General features: G+C 52.2%; 2 protein-coding genes across 8 annotated transcripts in view; one reads left to right on the top strand and one right to left on the bottom strand.

The window, feature by feature from the left end:
• LOC311160225 (lysosomal alpha-glucosidase-like) overlaps positions 1-2,752 on the bottom strand; it is a 16,779-nt gene extending 14,027 nt beyond the window's left edge. For both annotated transcript variants that reach the window (XM_084216815.1, XM_084216814.1), the window contains exons 1-2: positions 2,463-2,752; positions 1,460-2,016 (exon numbers count right to left, since the gene is read on the bottom strand). The gene's annotated coding sequence lies outside the window, so the exon portion shown is untranslated. The remainder of the gene's footprint in view (positions 1-1,459; positions 2,017-2,462) is intronic.
• MAFK (MAF bZIP transcription factor K) overlaps positions 1-14,365 on the top strand; it is a 14,762-nt gene extending 397 nt beyond the window's left edge. Inside the window, exons 1-3 of one of the 6 annotated variants that reach the window (XM_084216821.1) lie at positions 3,626-3,719; positions 7,836-7,915; positions 9,099-14,365. In XM_084216821.1, the coding sequence (XP_084072947.1) occupies positions 7,880-7,915; positions 9,099-9,533 (471 nt within the window). In that variant the 5' untranslated portion in view covers positions 3,626-3,719; positions 7,836-7,879 and the 3' untranslated portion in view covers positions 9,534-14,365. Of the gene's footprint in view, positions 1-3,625; positions 3,720-5,349; positions 5,388-5,674; positions 5,808-6,112; positions 6,133-6,811; positions 6,909-7,835; positions 7,916-9,098 lie in introns of those variants that run through there. The other 5 variants (XM_084216823.1, XM_084216822.1, XM_084216824.1 and 2 more) reach the window with 5 other exon arrangements.

The raw sequence follows: 14,365 nt of genomic DNA, 5'->3' as shown, positions 1-14,365 counted from the left end.
GGCGGAGGTAAAAGTGCTGAGTCACCACCGCGCCGGGCACGTGGTGCCGCCGCCCCTCGCACCGGGCCGGGCCGGGCCGGGCGCGCACGTGGGGCCCGGCGGGGGGCGAGGGGCGGGCGGCGGCGGCCCCGCCGTGGGGGAGCGGGAGGGGGGCTCGGGGAGCGCCGCCCGCCCCCGCCGAGCGGCCCCCGAAGCCCCCGCGGGGCGGAGGCGCGACGGCCCCGCCGTCACAGCTTCCCTGTCACCTCGCACCAGTGCGGAGCCGGCACCGCTGAACCCCCGTGGGACGGGGCTGGCAGCGTCCCCGCACCCTCGGGGACACGGGGCTGGGGGTCCCCTGGGTGTTTGCCGGGGTGATGCTTTCCCTGTCTCTTGTTGTTATTTTTCTTCCCCCCGAGGATGAGCGCGCTGCCTGCCTCTGCCTTTGAATGGCTCTTAAAATACATGTGAGGAAACCTGTTGTGACGCCGCGCGCTCCGCCGACTAAAAATAGCAGCTTTTGTAGTACGGAGGGAGCCGGGGCGCAGCCGGGGCCGGGCAGCGTGGCCGCGGCGTGCGGCGCTGGCCGGGCGTGGTGGCGGCTTCGTGATCCGCTGTCCGCCCCGGGTTATCGGGCAGGAGCAGCCGCCGCCACCGGGAAATGCCAGGCGGGCGCGCCGCTGCCCGTCGGATGGGCTGGGGGTCAGGGCTGCGGCGGGTGGGGGGCTTATCTCTGCTGAGCACAGCTGCTGGTCGGGTGGAAAGAGGGAGAGGTGCGTGGTGTGTTCGGGCTGGTCCCGGAGCCTGTGGGGAGGGAGGGATGCGTGTGCATGGGGCCGCCCTGCAAACGAGGTGCTCCGCGGCCGCCCGGGACTGGCCGTGGGAGGAAAGGGGACGGTGACATTCCGGGAGCGGGCAGTGCCGCGTGACTGTCTGGTGGGTGCGGGACGGTTTGGGGATTTAATCAGAAGTGAGGAGGTGGGTGGGGGGAACCTCTTCAACCTCCCCGTGACGGCAGCGGCATAAGGTGGGGAAACATCCAGGCCACGAGCGACGGGAACTGAGATCGCCAAACTCTCACAGTGTGTCAGGGTCTGTTTCCTTCCTCCTCTTCCTCGGGCTGAGAGCCCGCTCCCCTCCCTCGTGGGTTTCTCCGCGGAGGATTTATTTTACAGATTCTGCTGAAAGCAGGCCATGAGGTCTCAAATTAGGAACGAGCCCCCTTTGGGCAAAGTTGTTACAGAAAAGGGAAAGGCCTCCATTTTCGCTTTCACCTGGCCGCCCCCTCCTTTGCCAGCGTGCCTAAAGCTGAGCTGGGACTGCGGAAGGTGGAGGGAGCCAGTGAGAGCAAAGTGTTTCCCTGAAAAGCTGCACGCCTTTTTCTTGCACTTTCAGTTTTTGTGAGCCCTGTGGCGGACGCAGCCCTGCGCCCCAGCCCAGCGCCTGGTGCTGTCGGGGTTCTAGCAGCGAATGAGTTTACCTGCTGGTTTTTTCTCACTGATGAAAGGAGCGTGCGTCCCTCCGCTCTTTCCCCCCTCTCCTTCCGTGTGTGTCCGCGGTGCTGCCTGCCGAGAGCCCTTCCTCAAGCCTTCCTCGTGCAGTCACTTCCTCGGGCTGATGGACGCCGCGGCTGCCCAATGGCAGGCAGGGCTGCGCGGCCCCGGAGTTAACTCTGCTCCCGCCCGGCCGGGCTGCCGGACCTGCGGCTGCCGGCGAGCAGCCACGGGCACTTGCCGCAGGGTTGGGCACACGGTGACTCTGGCCGTCAGGACACCCTGCCCGCTTCTGCCAGCTCTGAGCTTGACAGGGCTTGGAGCCCTGTTAAGTGTTTCTGGCTGTATTACGCCAGCTTCTTGCCTTGCTTCACAACTGTTTCTGAACCAGAGATAGAAATTTGTTGGGTTTTTTTATTTTTATTTTTTTCCCCCTGCTTGCCTGTCAAGGACAGCGTGCTTTGTCATGTTTTATGTCATTTCTGCGCCGTCGCCCGTCTCAGCAATCTGTTGCGGCATGGAGTTCAGTACTGCTGTGTGCCTCCTGAAAGGGAAAAGTACAGATCAGCTTGATACCCTCTGATTTCCATCAGCATTGGAAGATGATTAATGGCATGGAATGTGCTGCAGGACTTGGTATTGAAAATCTCTAGCTGTGTGAGATGTTTGGGAAGCGAAGAAAGGACAGCTGGGAGCGCTGGCCCCTGCGGCAGTCGGGGGTTTGCGGGATAAGCTCGCTCGCTGATCATTTTTGTAAACATCCAGCTGTGAAATACTTGAGCGGTGCTAGCACTTTCAATTATCAGGAAGTTTCAGGCTCAGCACCCTGTAGAGATGAACAGGCAATTTCCACTTCTGTCTCAGCTATTGTTTGAGGCTATCTTCAAACTTGGGCAGAGAGTCTTCCAAGCATGAAGCAAGCACAAGCGATGCAGTGCTCTGTGACCATCAGCACAAGGGCTGGGGGAAGGCAGTAATGAGAGCAATTACCCTGGCACTGTGCTCCTGAGTTGAGGAACGGGCTGCAGAGTGGATCCCACTGCTTTGCAATATTGCAGGACGCCAAATAGCAATGCTGCTATGTTCCATTATTACAGTTAGTGAAGATCTCTGACTTGATGGCTGGCACTTGGGGTCAGGAGCAGCAAAGTTAGGAATCCCAATCCCAGTTCTGCCCCGGGGTCTGGCTGTGCATCCAGGAAAGTTATTTGTTGCTTGGTGGCTCAGCTTGTCCGGCTGGGGAGCTGCATCTCTGGGCTGGTGATGCTGAGGTGTAATTCCAGTATATCTCTGTCACCGCGTTTTACAAGCACGTGATGGAAAAAGTGCTGTAAGCTTGTCAGTACCAGGGCTGGCTGTCGCATACCTTTCCCGGTAAGCCTCCTCCTCCATGAATTTTCAGAGGTGACACACAGACATACCCGCCTGGTGCTCTGTATCCCTGCTCCCTAACCACAGGCTCTCTGCAGCTTCTGACTAGGTTGTTTACCAAAGCACTGAAGACTGTCTGATCCATGTCCAGGCTTCCCCAGAGAGTGCCTCAGAGAGCTGTGTCCTGGCAGCTCTCAAATGTGCTCTGAAGGTTCCTGAATCTCCCCTTTGCTGCTGGATGCTGGTTCCGATCCATAAGGGAAATGGAAAGCTGGCCAGCTGGGCGAGGGCTGCGTGGAGCTCCTCTAGAACAGTAAACAGTGACTCACCCCCTCCTTGTGTCTTCTCTCTCTTCATGTCAAATATATTGCCTCGCATATGCTTCTCTACTCTCTGATTCACACCACCAGCCCGTCCCTCCCCGCTCTCATTACAAATGAGTGACAAGCGTCAGTCTGCCTTACAGGATGTGTGAAGGTTGTCAGAGCAGGAGAATGGCTTTTTGAGTGATGGGGAGAGGGATGGTGCTCTGCCTACCATGCTGCAATGTGCTGGAAATCCGTGTCGTGCCTCCGAGCGGCAGAGGCACGGCGATGAGAATTTAAGCATCTGTAGTTGCCTTCACCTGTCAGCTCAGATGTTACCCGTGGTAGGCACATCCGTTTGGCTAGCGCTCTGGAGCTGGGAGCAACTTGAGGATAAACGAGAAATTTCAACAGCTGCCTAGGATTTAAATGGCTGCATTTGGGAATGAGTAGAGTATTCCCTGCGTAGCTGCCGGTGCCGAATTGAGACGTGATGGCAGAGATCCCTGCCGCCGCTTGAACCTTGCGCTGTTTTTCTGCCCTCGGGAAGTCGTCGCTGGCCTGGCGGAAGGTGAGGCTTGCATGTTTTCAGTTTGCTGTATGTGTGTGAGGATGGAAGCTAAACACCAGAAGGGCTGTCTGCCAGGCACTCGTGTTGTGGCCGGGGTTGTCTTTTGGTGTAGAAAGAGTTTTAAAATTCAAGTTCATCTGCAGTTGTTGGGTGTCGGCAGTGATTTTATAGTAATTCCTTAATGTGTAATGTGTTTGGAAAGCCCTGTAGCGTGGAAAGTCTGAAATCTCACTCTGGCATGTTTTCTTTCTTAATTGCAAGCCTTGTGTGGAAAGCTCTGTCCTACCTCTGCCTGAGTCAGGCTTTCTGCTGCCTTTCCCTTTCAAAGCGAAGGAACTGGGATCGCTAGATGCTCTAAGCCGAGACTGTCAGACTTAGGATGTCAGCTGGAGACTTCCAGGTTTTTGGGAGGATGCTGCAGGAGGCATAGGAGATGTCTGAGAGAGGGAGAGGGCGTTGGCAAGGCTGTCAATGGGTAACTTTATTGCAGAATTACAAGGGCTCTTTATGTAACCCACAGTCAAAACACTTGCTGTAAATACGAGCGTGGAGCAGCTCTGGAAAAGCTTTTTCCCCTCACAGTTGGTGTAATACTACTTGCTGCTTTATTGATGTGGCATTCGGAATGTGTCGTACTGCTTACAGAGCAGGGATGTAGCGCGGTCCTTGTTCCAAAAAGCTGAGCTCCTAATTTTAGATGTGATGCAGAAAATGCAATTAAGGAAAGAAGGGCAGGAGTAGGGTAAAGACTAAAAGGGTTCTAATAATCAAATCGCAGGCAGGGTCCCAGAAGACCCCTGTGCAGCATGTTTAGGGAACGCTGCTGGGTATGACTTGTTTGCAGAGTGGTTTATGATTTCATTGCGGGGTTTTGCTTTGTAAGTAACAAATGTAAGGGAGATGACATGCTGATTTTTAGTGTCTTCTTGCTGGCAGCTGAATAGTCCCAAATAATCCTGATGGGAAGGATTTGGTAGATGAGATGAGGCCCAAGGCCCTGGAGGACTGTTGGTGAGGATTGCAAGTGTTGCTGTATCAGTTTCGAGAGGAGCCCAGACCACACCTGTGCCTTCACCTACTGCAGAGATAAGACTCACCCTTGCACTCATATCTGACTGTGAGACTTGAGCCTGTTTGAGTGTTTCTACTTGCTCTATGTAATCTTGCCCTTTGGGTCAGGCCAGCCCAGTCTCCCGCCCTTGTCTTAAGAGGGTCTGGCATCACAGTTCCTGATGGTGCCTTGAACCTCCTCGTTAATCCGTGTCAGCAGCAGCTCTGGCCATGGCCCCTGGTGCAGTAGGGTGGGTCCCAGCCTATGTCTGAGGGATGCTGGCCCATCCAGGGTGTTTTGGTGTGGGTGCAGACAGGTGTGCAGCAGAAGACGCCGAGCCAAACGCCTGTGCTGTCCTCTGAGGAATGTGCAGGGTAAGGAGCTGTTGCTTTGGTGACATGGAGCAACAGGTGACCAGCAGGGTTTCATCACTCAGAGCTGGAGCATTGCTCAGGGTGGCAGGTGAGCCCTCACGCTGACCCCCACTGGAGGCAACCTCACCCCTCGCCTCTTGTTTTCCATGATACTTTACATTTCTTTCCATCTCCGCGCGGCCAAGCGGCCGCGTTCAGTTTTTTCCATCGGCTGGCGCACAAAACGCTTTGAAGACGCGCTGGGTGAGGATCAAAAGGCTTTTTGTGCAGTCGGTGGGTGTGACGGGGCTCTCGTTGGCCTCCCCCTCCTTTTTGCCTTTCCTTTTCCGGCGTTCGCAGCGCGGCGAGCGGCCAGTGCGCCCCTTCCCTTGTAGGGATGGGGGCGGCGCGGGAGGGGGGATGCCGCCGAGGGAAGGAAGAGTTTCTGATGCTGTGGGAATGTGAGCGCTCAAACTCTGTAAACAGCTGGTGACTCACTGCATAACTATGGCACCAACTGCCTGCGGCCCGGCTGCGCCTCTGCAGGGAGGGGGCTGCCGGCCCTTTCCTCTCCGCACTGGCAGCGCCTCTGCGCTCCTCTGCTCCGAGACCTCTCGGCCAAGACAAGGAGCTTTTTCCTTCCCCCCGGCTGCCAGTGCCTGCGTCTGCGGCTCCGGCCGGGAGGTAGGGGTGGGCAGTAAATGCCTGGTGTGGAGGGGAAGCGATGGACGGTGCAAGGGCAGCGCTGGGGTCTGGAGAGGTGCCTGTGCTCGCAGGAGATGGTGCTCTGAAGAGCGCGCAGACAGAGGTTGGGCACATCCCCGGCTGTCGGAGGCAGCTCAGGGGGGCTGGGACTCGCCCCCCTGCCCCGTGCCCTGCCCACTCCTGCTGTCCTGGCGAGACAAGGGGCTGCTGTGGCTGGAGGTGTGCCCGGGGTGGGGCTCGGTGCTGGAGGAGAGCAGGGAAGGACTCGCTGATGCTCTAGAAAATGCAGCGCACACCAGTTGCTGTAAGTGGTCCATTCATCACGGAGCATCTTGGCTTGTGTGCTGTGCGGCTGTCCTTGTCCCTCCTCCAGACATGGAGAGCTGTGCTGTCTCAGGCTTAAAAATAGAGGAGGCGCCTAAATACACTCCCTAATATCTAGGATAGTATCATGCAGCTCTGCAATTACAGGATTATTTTTTTCCCCCTCCTGCTCTTCATCTTGATTTTTATGTAAGTCGTGTGATGATGAGGTGCCTTGACTGATAAAATTCAAGTGACAGCAGCACGGGCTGAGCCGGCACCTTCACCCACTTGGCTCCCACTGGTCCCCACACCCCACCTTTGCACCCCCCAAATCCCGCCACCCCTGTTTGCAGATATGAATGAGTTTGTTTACTCTCCGACGACCTCGTGATGTCTTTGCACAGACATGACCTGAAGTCATTATTGCTTTTGGGCTTCTCTGTTTCCATGGCGACTGTCTCCGGGTTGGCTACTTTCCCAAGGTCACCATGGCAACTATCAGAAGGGAATCATGCTTGGGATGCTTTGGCTGGATTTTTCATGAATGATTAGGATGTGTGACACGATGCAGACGTGGAAATGGGGAGGGTTTGGGCTGGGCAGGAGAAGGTGGGGGGAGAGAGAGGACTCCCGCCAGACAGGAGCTCTGCGGTGCCGCGGGTGTGCAGCCCTCGAAGCCGCCCTGTGTCGGGGGCACCGGCGCCTCACCCCTCCCCTCTGGGGAGCCATAGCAGAGGCTGTGATGGTGGCACGGCTGCTGGTGCCTCTCCCGGGGTAGGTACCATTGGGCCACGGGGTGAAGGGGTTGGGTGGAGGTGCGGGCAGGTGGATTTTCTGCAGGGAGCTGGTCGGAGGGGTGTAGCCTTGGCTAAGGTGAGAGTGAAGGGCAGTGTCACGGCAGGGGACGGGCTGGCTGTGGATGGACATGCCTCCACGTCACTAGAAATAATCAAGCAGGTCTGCTCTCGCCAGTCTGGGGCTGGAGGATTGGGAAGCAACAGTCTTGGTGTGTTGGGAGAGGTGAACTCCTTCCTGGCTTTATTATCGGGGGGGCTTTTGTTTCTTGTTTGGGCTTTCTGGTAGCGTCTCCTTTGGGTGGGGACAGCGCTGGAAGCAGGTTACAAACCAGGCAGCTTCTCTCTGGGTTGCTGGCTCAATTTCGAGCCGAGCTAATAATCATCAAAATGAGAATGAAGGGAGTTGTTGTCTTGTGGCTTTTCAGTGCCTTTTATGAGCAGAGGTAACTCTCAATTCAGTCCCTAATAGGCCATTTGGAGCGTCTGGGATGCCTCCAGAGGGAGGTGAGCCAGTGTCGGGGCCTTGGAGGCCACGCTTCATTCTCCCCTTGGGAAGGGGTGGCACATGGCAAGGTGGTGCGTGATGCTTAGTGTGACTCTTGTTTACAGATGAATGTGGGTGTCCTTCTTTCCTCCCTGCCCTGTCTTCTCTGCTGCATCTTAGTGTGGTTAACAGCAAAATACGAGGTCTGGGTGTTAAAAAGCAATGCACTTGTCAACAGATGTTTCTTGTTTTCTGATCTGAATAGGGTAAATGATATCTGAATCCATCCCAGTGCTTCAAAGAACTGTGTGCTTATTTCTTTTAATGGTGCTTGATTTGGGGGTTTGGGCCGTGTGTTGGGTATCTTCTTCTTGCCCTTGTCTCCGTGATTAACCTGGAAACCTTGTTTTGTTTTTCCAGTTGCAATTTCTGAGCAGTTTTGTCCGGAAGACTGTGCTCAGGTTATGACGACTAATCCCAAACCGAACAAGGCATTAAAGGTAGGGAAGAGGCTGAGTGGGTGGTGCTGGGTGGCTGGGGAGGCTGTCACAGCTGTGCCGTGCTGCTCGTACATGACTGTTCTCTTTCATTCCGAGAGACTCCTAGAAATGGGTGCTGATACAATTTCCCACTGTCCACAGGAAAGGTTAGGGTAGAAGAATACTGGCATTACCCAGAAAGAGGCCTGAAGTTTCTGGGATGGCATGGAGGCTGGCATATCCCAGCAGCTGTCCAAGAGAGTTCTGACTAGAGGAGGTATTGGCAGCATCCTGAAACCAGTGCTCCCAGTCTTGGCAATGAACTGCTTTTACTCTCAGGACTGGGAGGCACTGGGGAAGGGACTTTTTCAGCTGGTGTCTCCCAGATCCATGAGGCAGTAAATGCCTCAGACATACCAGCTTGGTGGTCGTCTGTGCCTGGGCTGTTCATGCATGGTTGAAATTTCTTTCTAGTGTTTTGGGTCTTCATTCCCTATGTCCTGCAGTCTCTGAAAAGACAAAAGGATGGTGTCCTAAAAGTTCTGTGTTCAGTGATATTGATGTTGTTTTTCAGCCTAAACAATTTTGTGATTCTGAAAATAATGGTGGTGGCAAATGTGCTTGAGGAAAGGGCAAGGCCTTGGTGGTTTTCTCATGTAACTTCAGTTGCTACATGCTGTGCCCCAGCAAAACCAAATCAGGCTGTCCTTGAAGCCAAGCATGGTGGGTTTTGTTCACGACTCAAATGAGCAATCTTCAACAAAAAACCACAAAATGCTGAATTAAGCCCTGCACAGAAACAGCTATTCTGTTTTTGAGATGCTGCACTGGTGTCCCAGCATAATGCTGGGATAAGGTGTCACCTTTAGCATTCATTATGAATTCCAGGTCCTGACAAAGGACTTCACAAAAAAAGGCTTCAGCTGACTTTACATTTATCCCCTTGAAATCTTGCTGTTGGGTGTGTAAAGATCACTGCCTTCTCTGACCTAAGAGGGTGACCCAAACGCAGAAAATTGCAGTGCTCGGATGTCTGCCATGTTTAACCCAGATGCTTTAGTGGAGCTTGTGCTCTCCACAGCACACCAGGAGTACTTCCCAGGTAGGGATGTCACATTGCTGAGGGCTGGCCTTTCTCCTTCTGCCGCCCAGAGCATCCGCTCACGTCGGGTTGCTGCTACCCCTGTGCTGTTGGTATTTGCAGGTAAAGGAGGAGTCAGGAGAGAATGCCCCAGTGCTGAGTGATGATGAACTCGTGTCAATGTCCGTACGGGAGCTGAACCAGCACCTGAGGGGTCTCACCAAAGAGGAGGTCATCCGTCTGAAGCAGCGGAGGCGCACGCTGAAGAACCGGGGCTACGCTGCCAGCTGCCGCATCAAGCGTGTGACTCAGAAAGAGGAGCTCGAGAGGCAGCGGGTTGAGCTGCAGCAAGAGGTGGAGAAGCTGGCCAGAGAAAACAGCAGCATGAAGCTAGAGCTGGATGCCTTGCGCTCCAAGTACGAAGCACTCCAGACCTTTGCTCGTACTGTGGCGCGAGGGCCTATTACCCCGACCAAAGTTGCCACCACCAGTGTCATCACCATCGTGAAATCAGCCGAAATCTCATCCAGTTCTGTGCCCTTTTCAGCAGCCTCCTAGTGCCCTCAGTGGGGGGAACTAGCAGCCTTTCAGAGGGGAGGGGATAAGGCTCTTATGCATTGTTCCGGAGTCCTTGGTCACGTCAAGAATTGGCATTTTAAGAAGTCTCTTCCAAAAGTGCAAAAAACCAGAAGAATATAAAAAAAAGAAAAGAGAAAAACAAACAAACCCAAAGGGTTCCTACAAAGGGAACTTAACTGGCTGCTTCTGTCTGGACTCAGTGGCTCCATCAACCTCTCGTGTCCAGGATTTGAGCTCTGTATGCAGTACAAATTGCAAGATCTGCTTCCTCCTTCCCTCTGCCTCCACAAACCCCTCTCAGCTGTGGGCAGCTTTCCAGCTGGGAGAAGATACCTGAGGAGCCTCCGGAGTCTTCGTGAATGATGCTCAAGAGCCAGGAAACATATGGACCGTAGAAATCATCATGTGAGATGAATGTATGGGGAAAGAGTTTCCTTTAGTGGCCTCCTACTCCTTGTAAGAAGGGTCTCCCCTACCTTCCCCACTTCCACCTGATATTATAGGGCAGGAATATAGGCTTTTTGGGTTTGATTTCATCCTGCTAACAGTGGATGGGAGTGGGAGGATGATGGAGATAAATGCTTGGGTCTGACCACACCCATTAAGAATAACCTTTTGTTTTCAATCCATGCTGTTAAAATATGGAAAAATATATATTTTACATATTTTAATATGCCCCATTACCTGTGTGGCCTGTAAAAAAACTACATTGCAGCCTCCTTTATTCCAAGCCCAAGTTTCCTGATAGCTCCTTCCCAAAGGTGTGCCTGTGAATTGGATATATTTATGCAGTTTATTTCTTCCAAATGATCCGCAGTCTTGAAGTAGCAGCTTTTTTTTTCCTGGGTTACCTGAAGCTGAAGGGAGGGAGGCACAGTAAATGCTGTGAAGAGCAGTGTGGTGAGGAGGAGAAGGGGAGATGAGGAGGAAAAATGCTGCACGTATTACTGGTGGAGGCAGAATTGGCTGGGAGAGAAGGTGGGACAGTTCTGCTGGGATCAGCACTGCGAGAAGGGGTTTGTGCAGAGGATGTTGGAAGGATGTTTTTAAAGCACTGAAGTGTAACTAGAGGGCAATAGCATTCAGCCAGGAGGAGAGAAATTTAGAGTCTCCTCTTTGATAAAAGCATTGGTATGTCAGCAATGAGCATCCTTAGTAGAGAGCTGTGCTCACCAGTCCTTGGTGATCAGAGAAGGGCTGTGGGGAGGTCAGATGGCAGCTTGGAAGAGTCTTTCCCTCTCCATAGCACATCAGATGCTGGATTTGGGATCCAAAGAGTACAGTGAACAACCCTCAGTGTTCAGACAACCTGTGTGAATGTGACCCTGAAACTTGATGCTTTCTCTTGCAAGTGGGTGAGTTACAATGAGGGCAGGATGGAAAATCAATGTGTGCGTAGGGAACAGAAGAATTGGGATGGAGAAGTCGTTTGTTTGGCTCTGAGCAGTGGTTTGGGAGAGGGATTTCTGGCTTGGCAGTGGGCAGGATTTGGGAAGCTGAAAGGAGAGATTCTGCTGTCACGCAGCAGTGATGAAACAATGAATGTTTCCAGGTCACTGTAAAAAAAAAAATAGCTATGTTGGTGTTTGTGTGTTTTGTTGTTGTTTTTTTTTTTTCTTCTTGAAGTAGGAAAGGTAAGGGACTGTGTGTTTTGTAGGGCAGGTCAGAGACTTATGGAATGGACGATGCCTGTTTTCATGCAGGTGAGAAAAGAATGAGATTGCTGAGGTTTTGAGATGAGGAGAAGAGCTTAGAGAATTTGGGCTCTGAAACAAAGATCACGGAGAATTCATAAGTGGTTTGGACTGAAAGAGAATAATCAAGTGCTACCGTTGTTGGAAAGAGGACAGTGAACTGGCATCTGACACCCAGTATAATTTGTTGTTTGAGGCTTTGTCTTGCCTTGAATGGCAGTAAGTTGGTAGAAATTTAGTGAAGCCCTACTTGTCTTTGGAAGAAGTTGTTAGCTTGCTTTTTCTTTTTTTTTTTCACCTTGTCATCAGAGTCTCTGGATTTCCCAGGAGGATCCTTTGTGAAATAGGTTAATGAAAAGAGAAACCTCAGACTTGGTTCTCATTCAGTCCCCAACATCGACATCCGTGACTTTACTGAGCCAGAAAGGGTGTCAGTGAAATGCTTCCTGAAGGCTCGTTCCCCCTGCCAGATCCACACGTTCTGGAGGGGAGCAGGAAGTTTCCTTCAAGTGATTTTCCAACACGTAGAGTTTGGATGGCACTTAGTGTTACCTCATTTCTCCTCCATTCCCTCCCTATCTCCAAACAGGCAGATCGATGTCCTGTGTATCAGTACCAGTTATTGACTCCCACAGCAGAAGCTGAGGAAGAGAAAGATGTTACGGTCATTTCCTGGTCCTCTCATGTTCTCCAGCTCACAGACATTGGACACTTTCCCAGACCTTACAGGTGCCTCCAAAAACAGGCAAAATGGAGACTCCTGGCACTGTTGGGGCTTTAAATGAAAACTTTATTGAAAAAGGCCAGTTGACTTGAAAATGCCCAAATGCTTCCAGTCTTTAAAACAGCTCCAGAGCTCCATAACATTCCTGGCTAGATAGGAACACCCTCTGGCTGCCCTTGACACCCCTCCGGGGAAATCAGACCTGTCTCACTGAAGGGGACAGAGGTTGAACTTTGTTCCTGGGGTCTTCTTGCTGTTGGAATGAGTTGAGAAACATATCTTTATGTGGCACTTCCCTTGTGGCCAAGTATTTCTTTTTTTTCCAGTTCTTGGAAGGGTGCCAAAGGCTTGTCCAAGTGATTGCTAGTTTAGTGCTGGTAGGCACTTAAATCTCTGGTCACTAGATAAAGAACAAGAGGCCTGGGTGTTGTTAAAGCTGTTGATACCATAGCCATGGTAGGTAATCCATATTGGATATCCATAAGGACCACGTGGAAATATTTAAAGAGAGAGAAATATATATATAAATATATAATTATATACATTTTATCGTACAGATTTTTCGTAAAAAAGAAAAAAAATAATTTTTTTTCCAAGTTTGATACTGTAAATCTTTATTAAAAGAAATTGCCAGTCCAGGGCTCCCTGGGTGGTGACCTGGAGGAGAATGAAATGTCCTGGCTAAACTTCCACAGAGGGATCAGAATTGCAAGGTAACGTGGAGGGAGGAATGACCCGAAAGCTGTTGATTGCGTTGGAGACCCAGCTCCTCCACCCTCCTCCCTGGAGGGCCCTCCAGCTTGGGGTTGTCGCGTTGCATTCCTCTGGGGTTCGGTTTGTTTCTGTTGTATTTTAATTTTTTTTTGTTTTGTTTTGTTTGTTTTTTTTTCTCTCCGTCCTGCACTTGCCAGCCTGACGCCCAGGGCGAGCGCGGCGTGGGGAGCTGGTGGCGCGGGACGCGTCCCGCAGCCGCACTCCCGCCTGTCTCTGCTGCAGTACTGTGGATGGCTCCCTTCTCTGCCCCTCTTAGTTTGTCCCCCCTGACCCTGCTGAGGAGGAGCGGGGGCTCTGATTTTTGGGTGCTGGGATCCTCTCCCCTGGGCCTGGCCTTTCTGTGGTTGTTCCCCATCCGCAGTGTGACGTGGGAAGCGAGGCTGGGTGGGAGGCAGGAGAAGACGAAGGCGTCGGGAAGGGACACCTCTGTTCTCGTAGACGTGTTTGCTGTGCTCTCTGTTGGGAGTGGGGAACCTTTCCCTCCAGGGCAGCTCCAGATCCCTTTGAAACAAGGCAGCGTCTCTGCTCCTGCCCAGCTCTACATCTGCCAGGAGGAGACCACAAAGTGCAGAGACCTGGGTGCCACGGCAGCTCCGGGACGGCGGGAGGGACGAGGCGCTGGCAGTGGGCCGGGGCGGAGGCGAGCTGTGCCACGGGATGGCTCAGACCCGGGGAGGAGGAGAAGGTGGCAGTTTTTTCTCTCTCGAATCATTTAAACTTCATTGTCATGATTGTTTTTATTTAAAAAAAAAAAAAGGCAAAAAAAGAAGAAAAAAAAAGGAAAAAAAAAAGAAACAAAACAAAACCGAAAAACTTTTGTAATGTGGATTTGTTTTCCTTCGTCTGTATTTCAGTCTGCTGGGGTGTTTCCGTAGATGGTGGATACTTGCTTTAATTTTTTTAATGATAGAAGTCTTCTGTTTTAAGTTGTTTTTTATCACCAGCTCATTCTATCCTCTGTGGTTACTCAGTAATTTCATTTCAATATTTATTTTTGTGCTGCTTTTTTATTATAAAATAAATTATTGATATACCAAGCAATGTGGATTCCTGTTTGTAAGGCGAATAGCCCTGTGTATGTGTCCATTACTTCTCTTGACAGCCACAACGTAATTTATTGCTGTAAATTTAGCTGCAGTGACTGGTTTTTTTGTACCTTTCCAATAAAGCATTTTCTGGTTTCAGACTTGCCCTGGTCTATGGTCAGCGTTTTGGAGCCTGAATTGATCTTCAGTGGAGTGTTTTCCTCGGGTTTTTTTGCTGCCTGTCCCCAGCGCAGCACCCGGCTGGCCGTGGCGCTGCGGTGAGCAATGTGTTTTTTGGAGGCAGGCTGGGCTAAGGCAAGTGGGATGGCAGCTTGGGCTTTTGCAATCATCTGACCCAGCCTCCTGGAGCCCATCTCAGCCTTGCTGCGGTGCTTTCTTGGGACACTTGGAACATGCTCCAGGGATAGCTGTTGTCCGAGCTGTTTGTCAGGTCGATGCTCTGCTCAGACCGCGTGTGTCTGTTCCTGACCCAGGGGCTCTGTCTTTGTGCACAATCAGAAGCTGTCAGTGTTAGCACAAGCAGGACTGGCAGCTCAGCAGGCACCTGCCTGTAGTTGTGATGCTGAGCAAAGC

Source organism: Fringilla coelebs (assembly GCF_963513975.1).
Source record: "Fringilla coelebs genome assembly, chromosome: 16".
NCBI lineage: Eukaryota > Metazoa > Chordata > Aves > Passeriformes > Fringillidae > Fringilla > Fringilla coelebs.
This window is presented reverse-complemented; position numbering and strand designations above follow the sequence as displayed.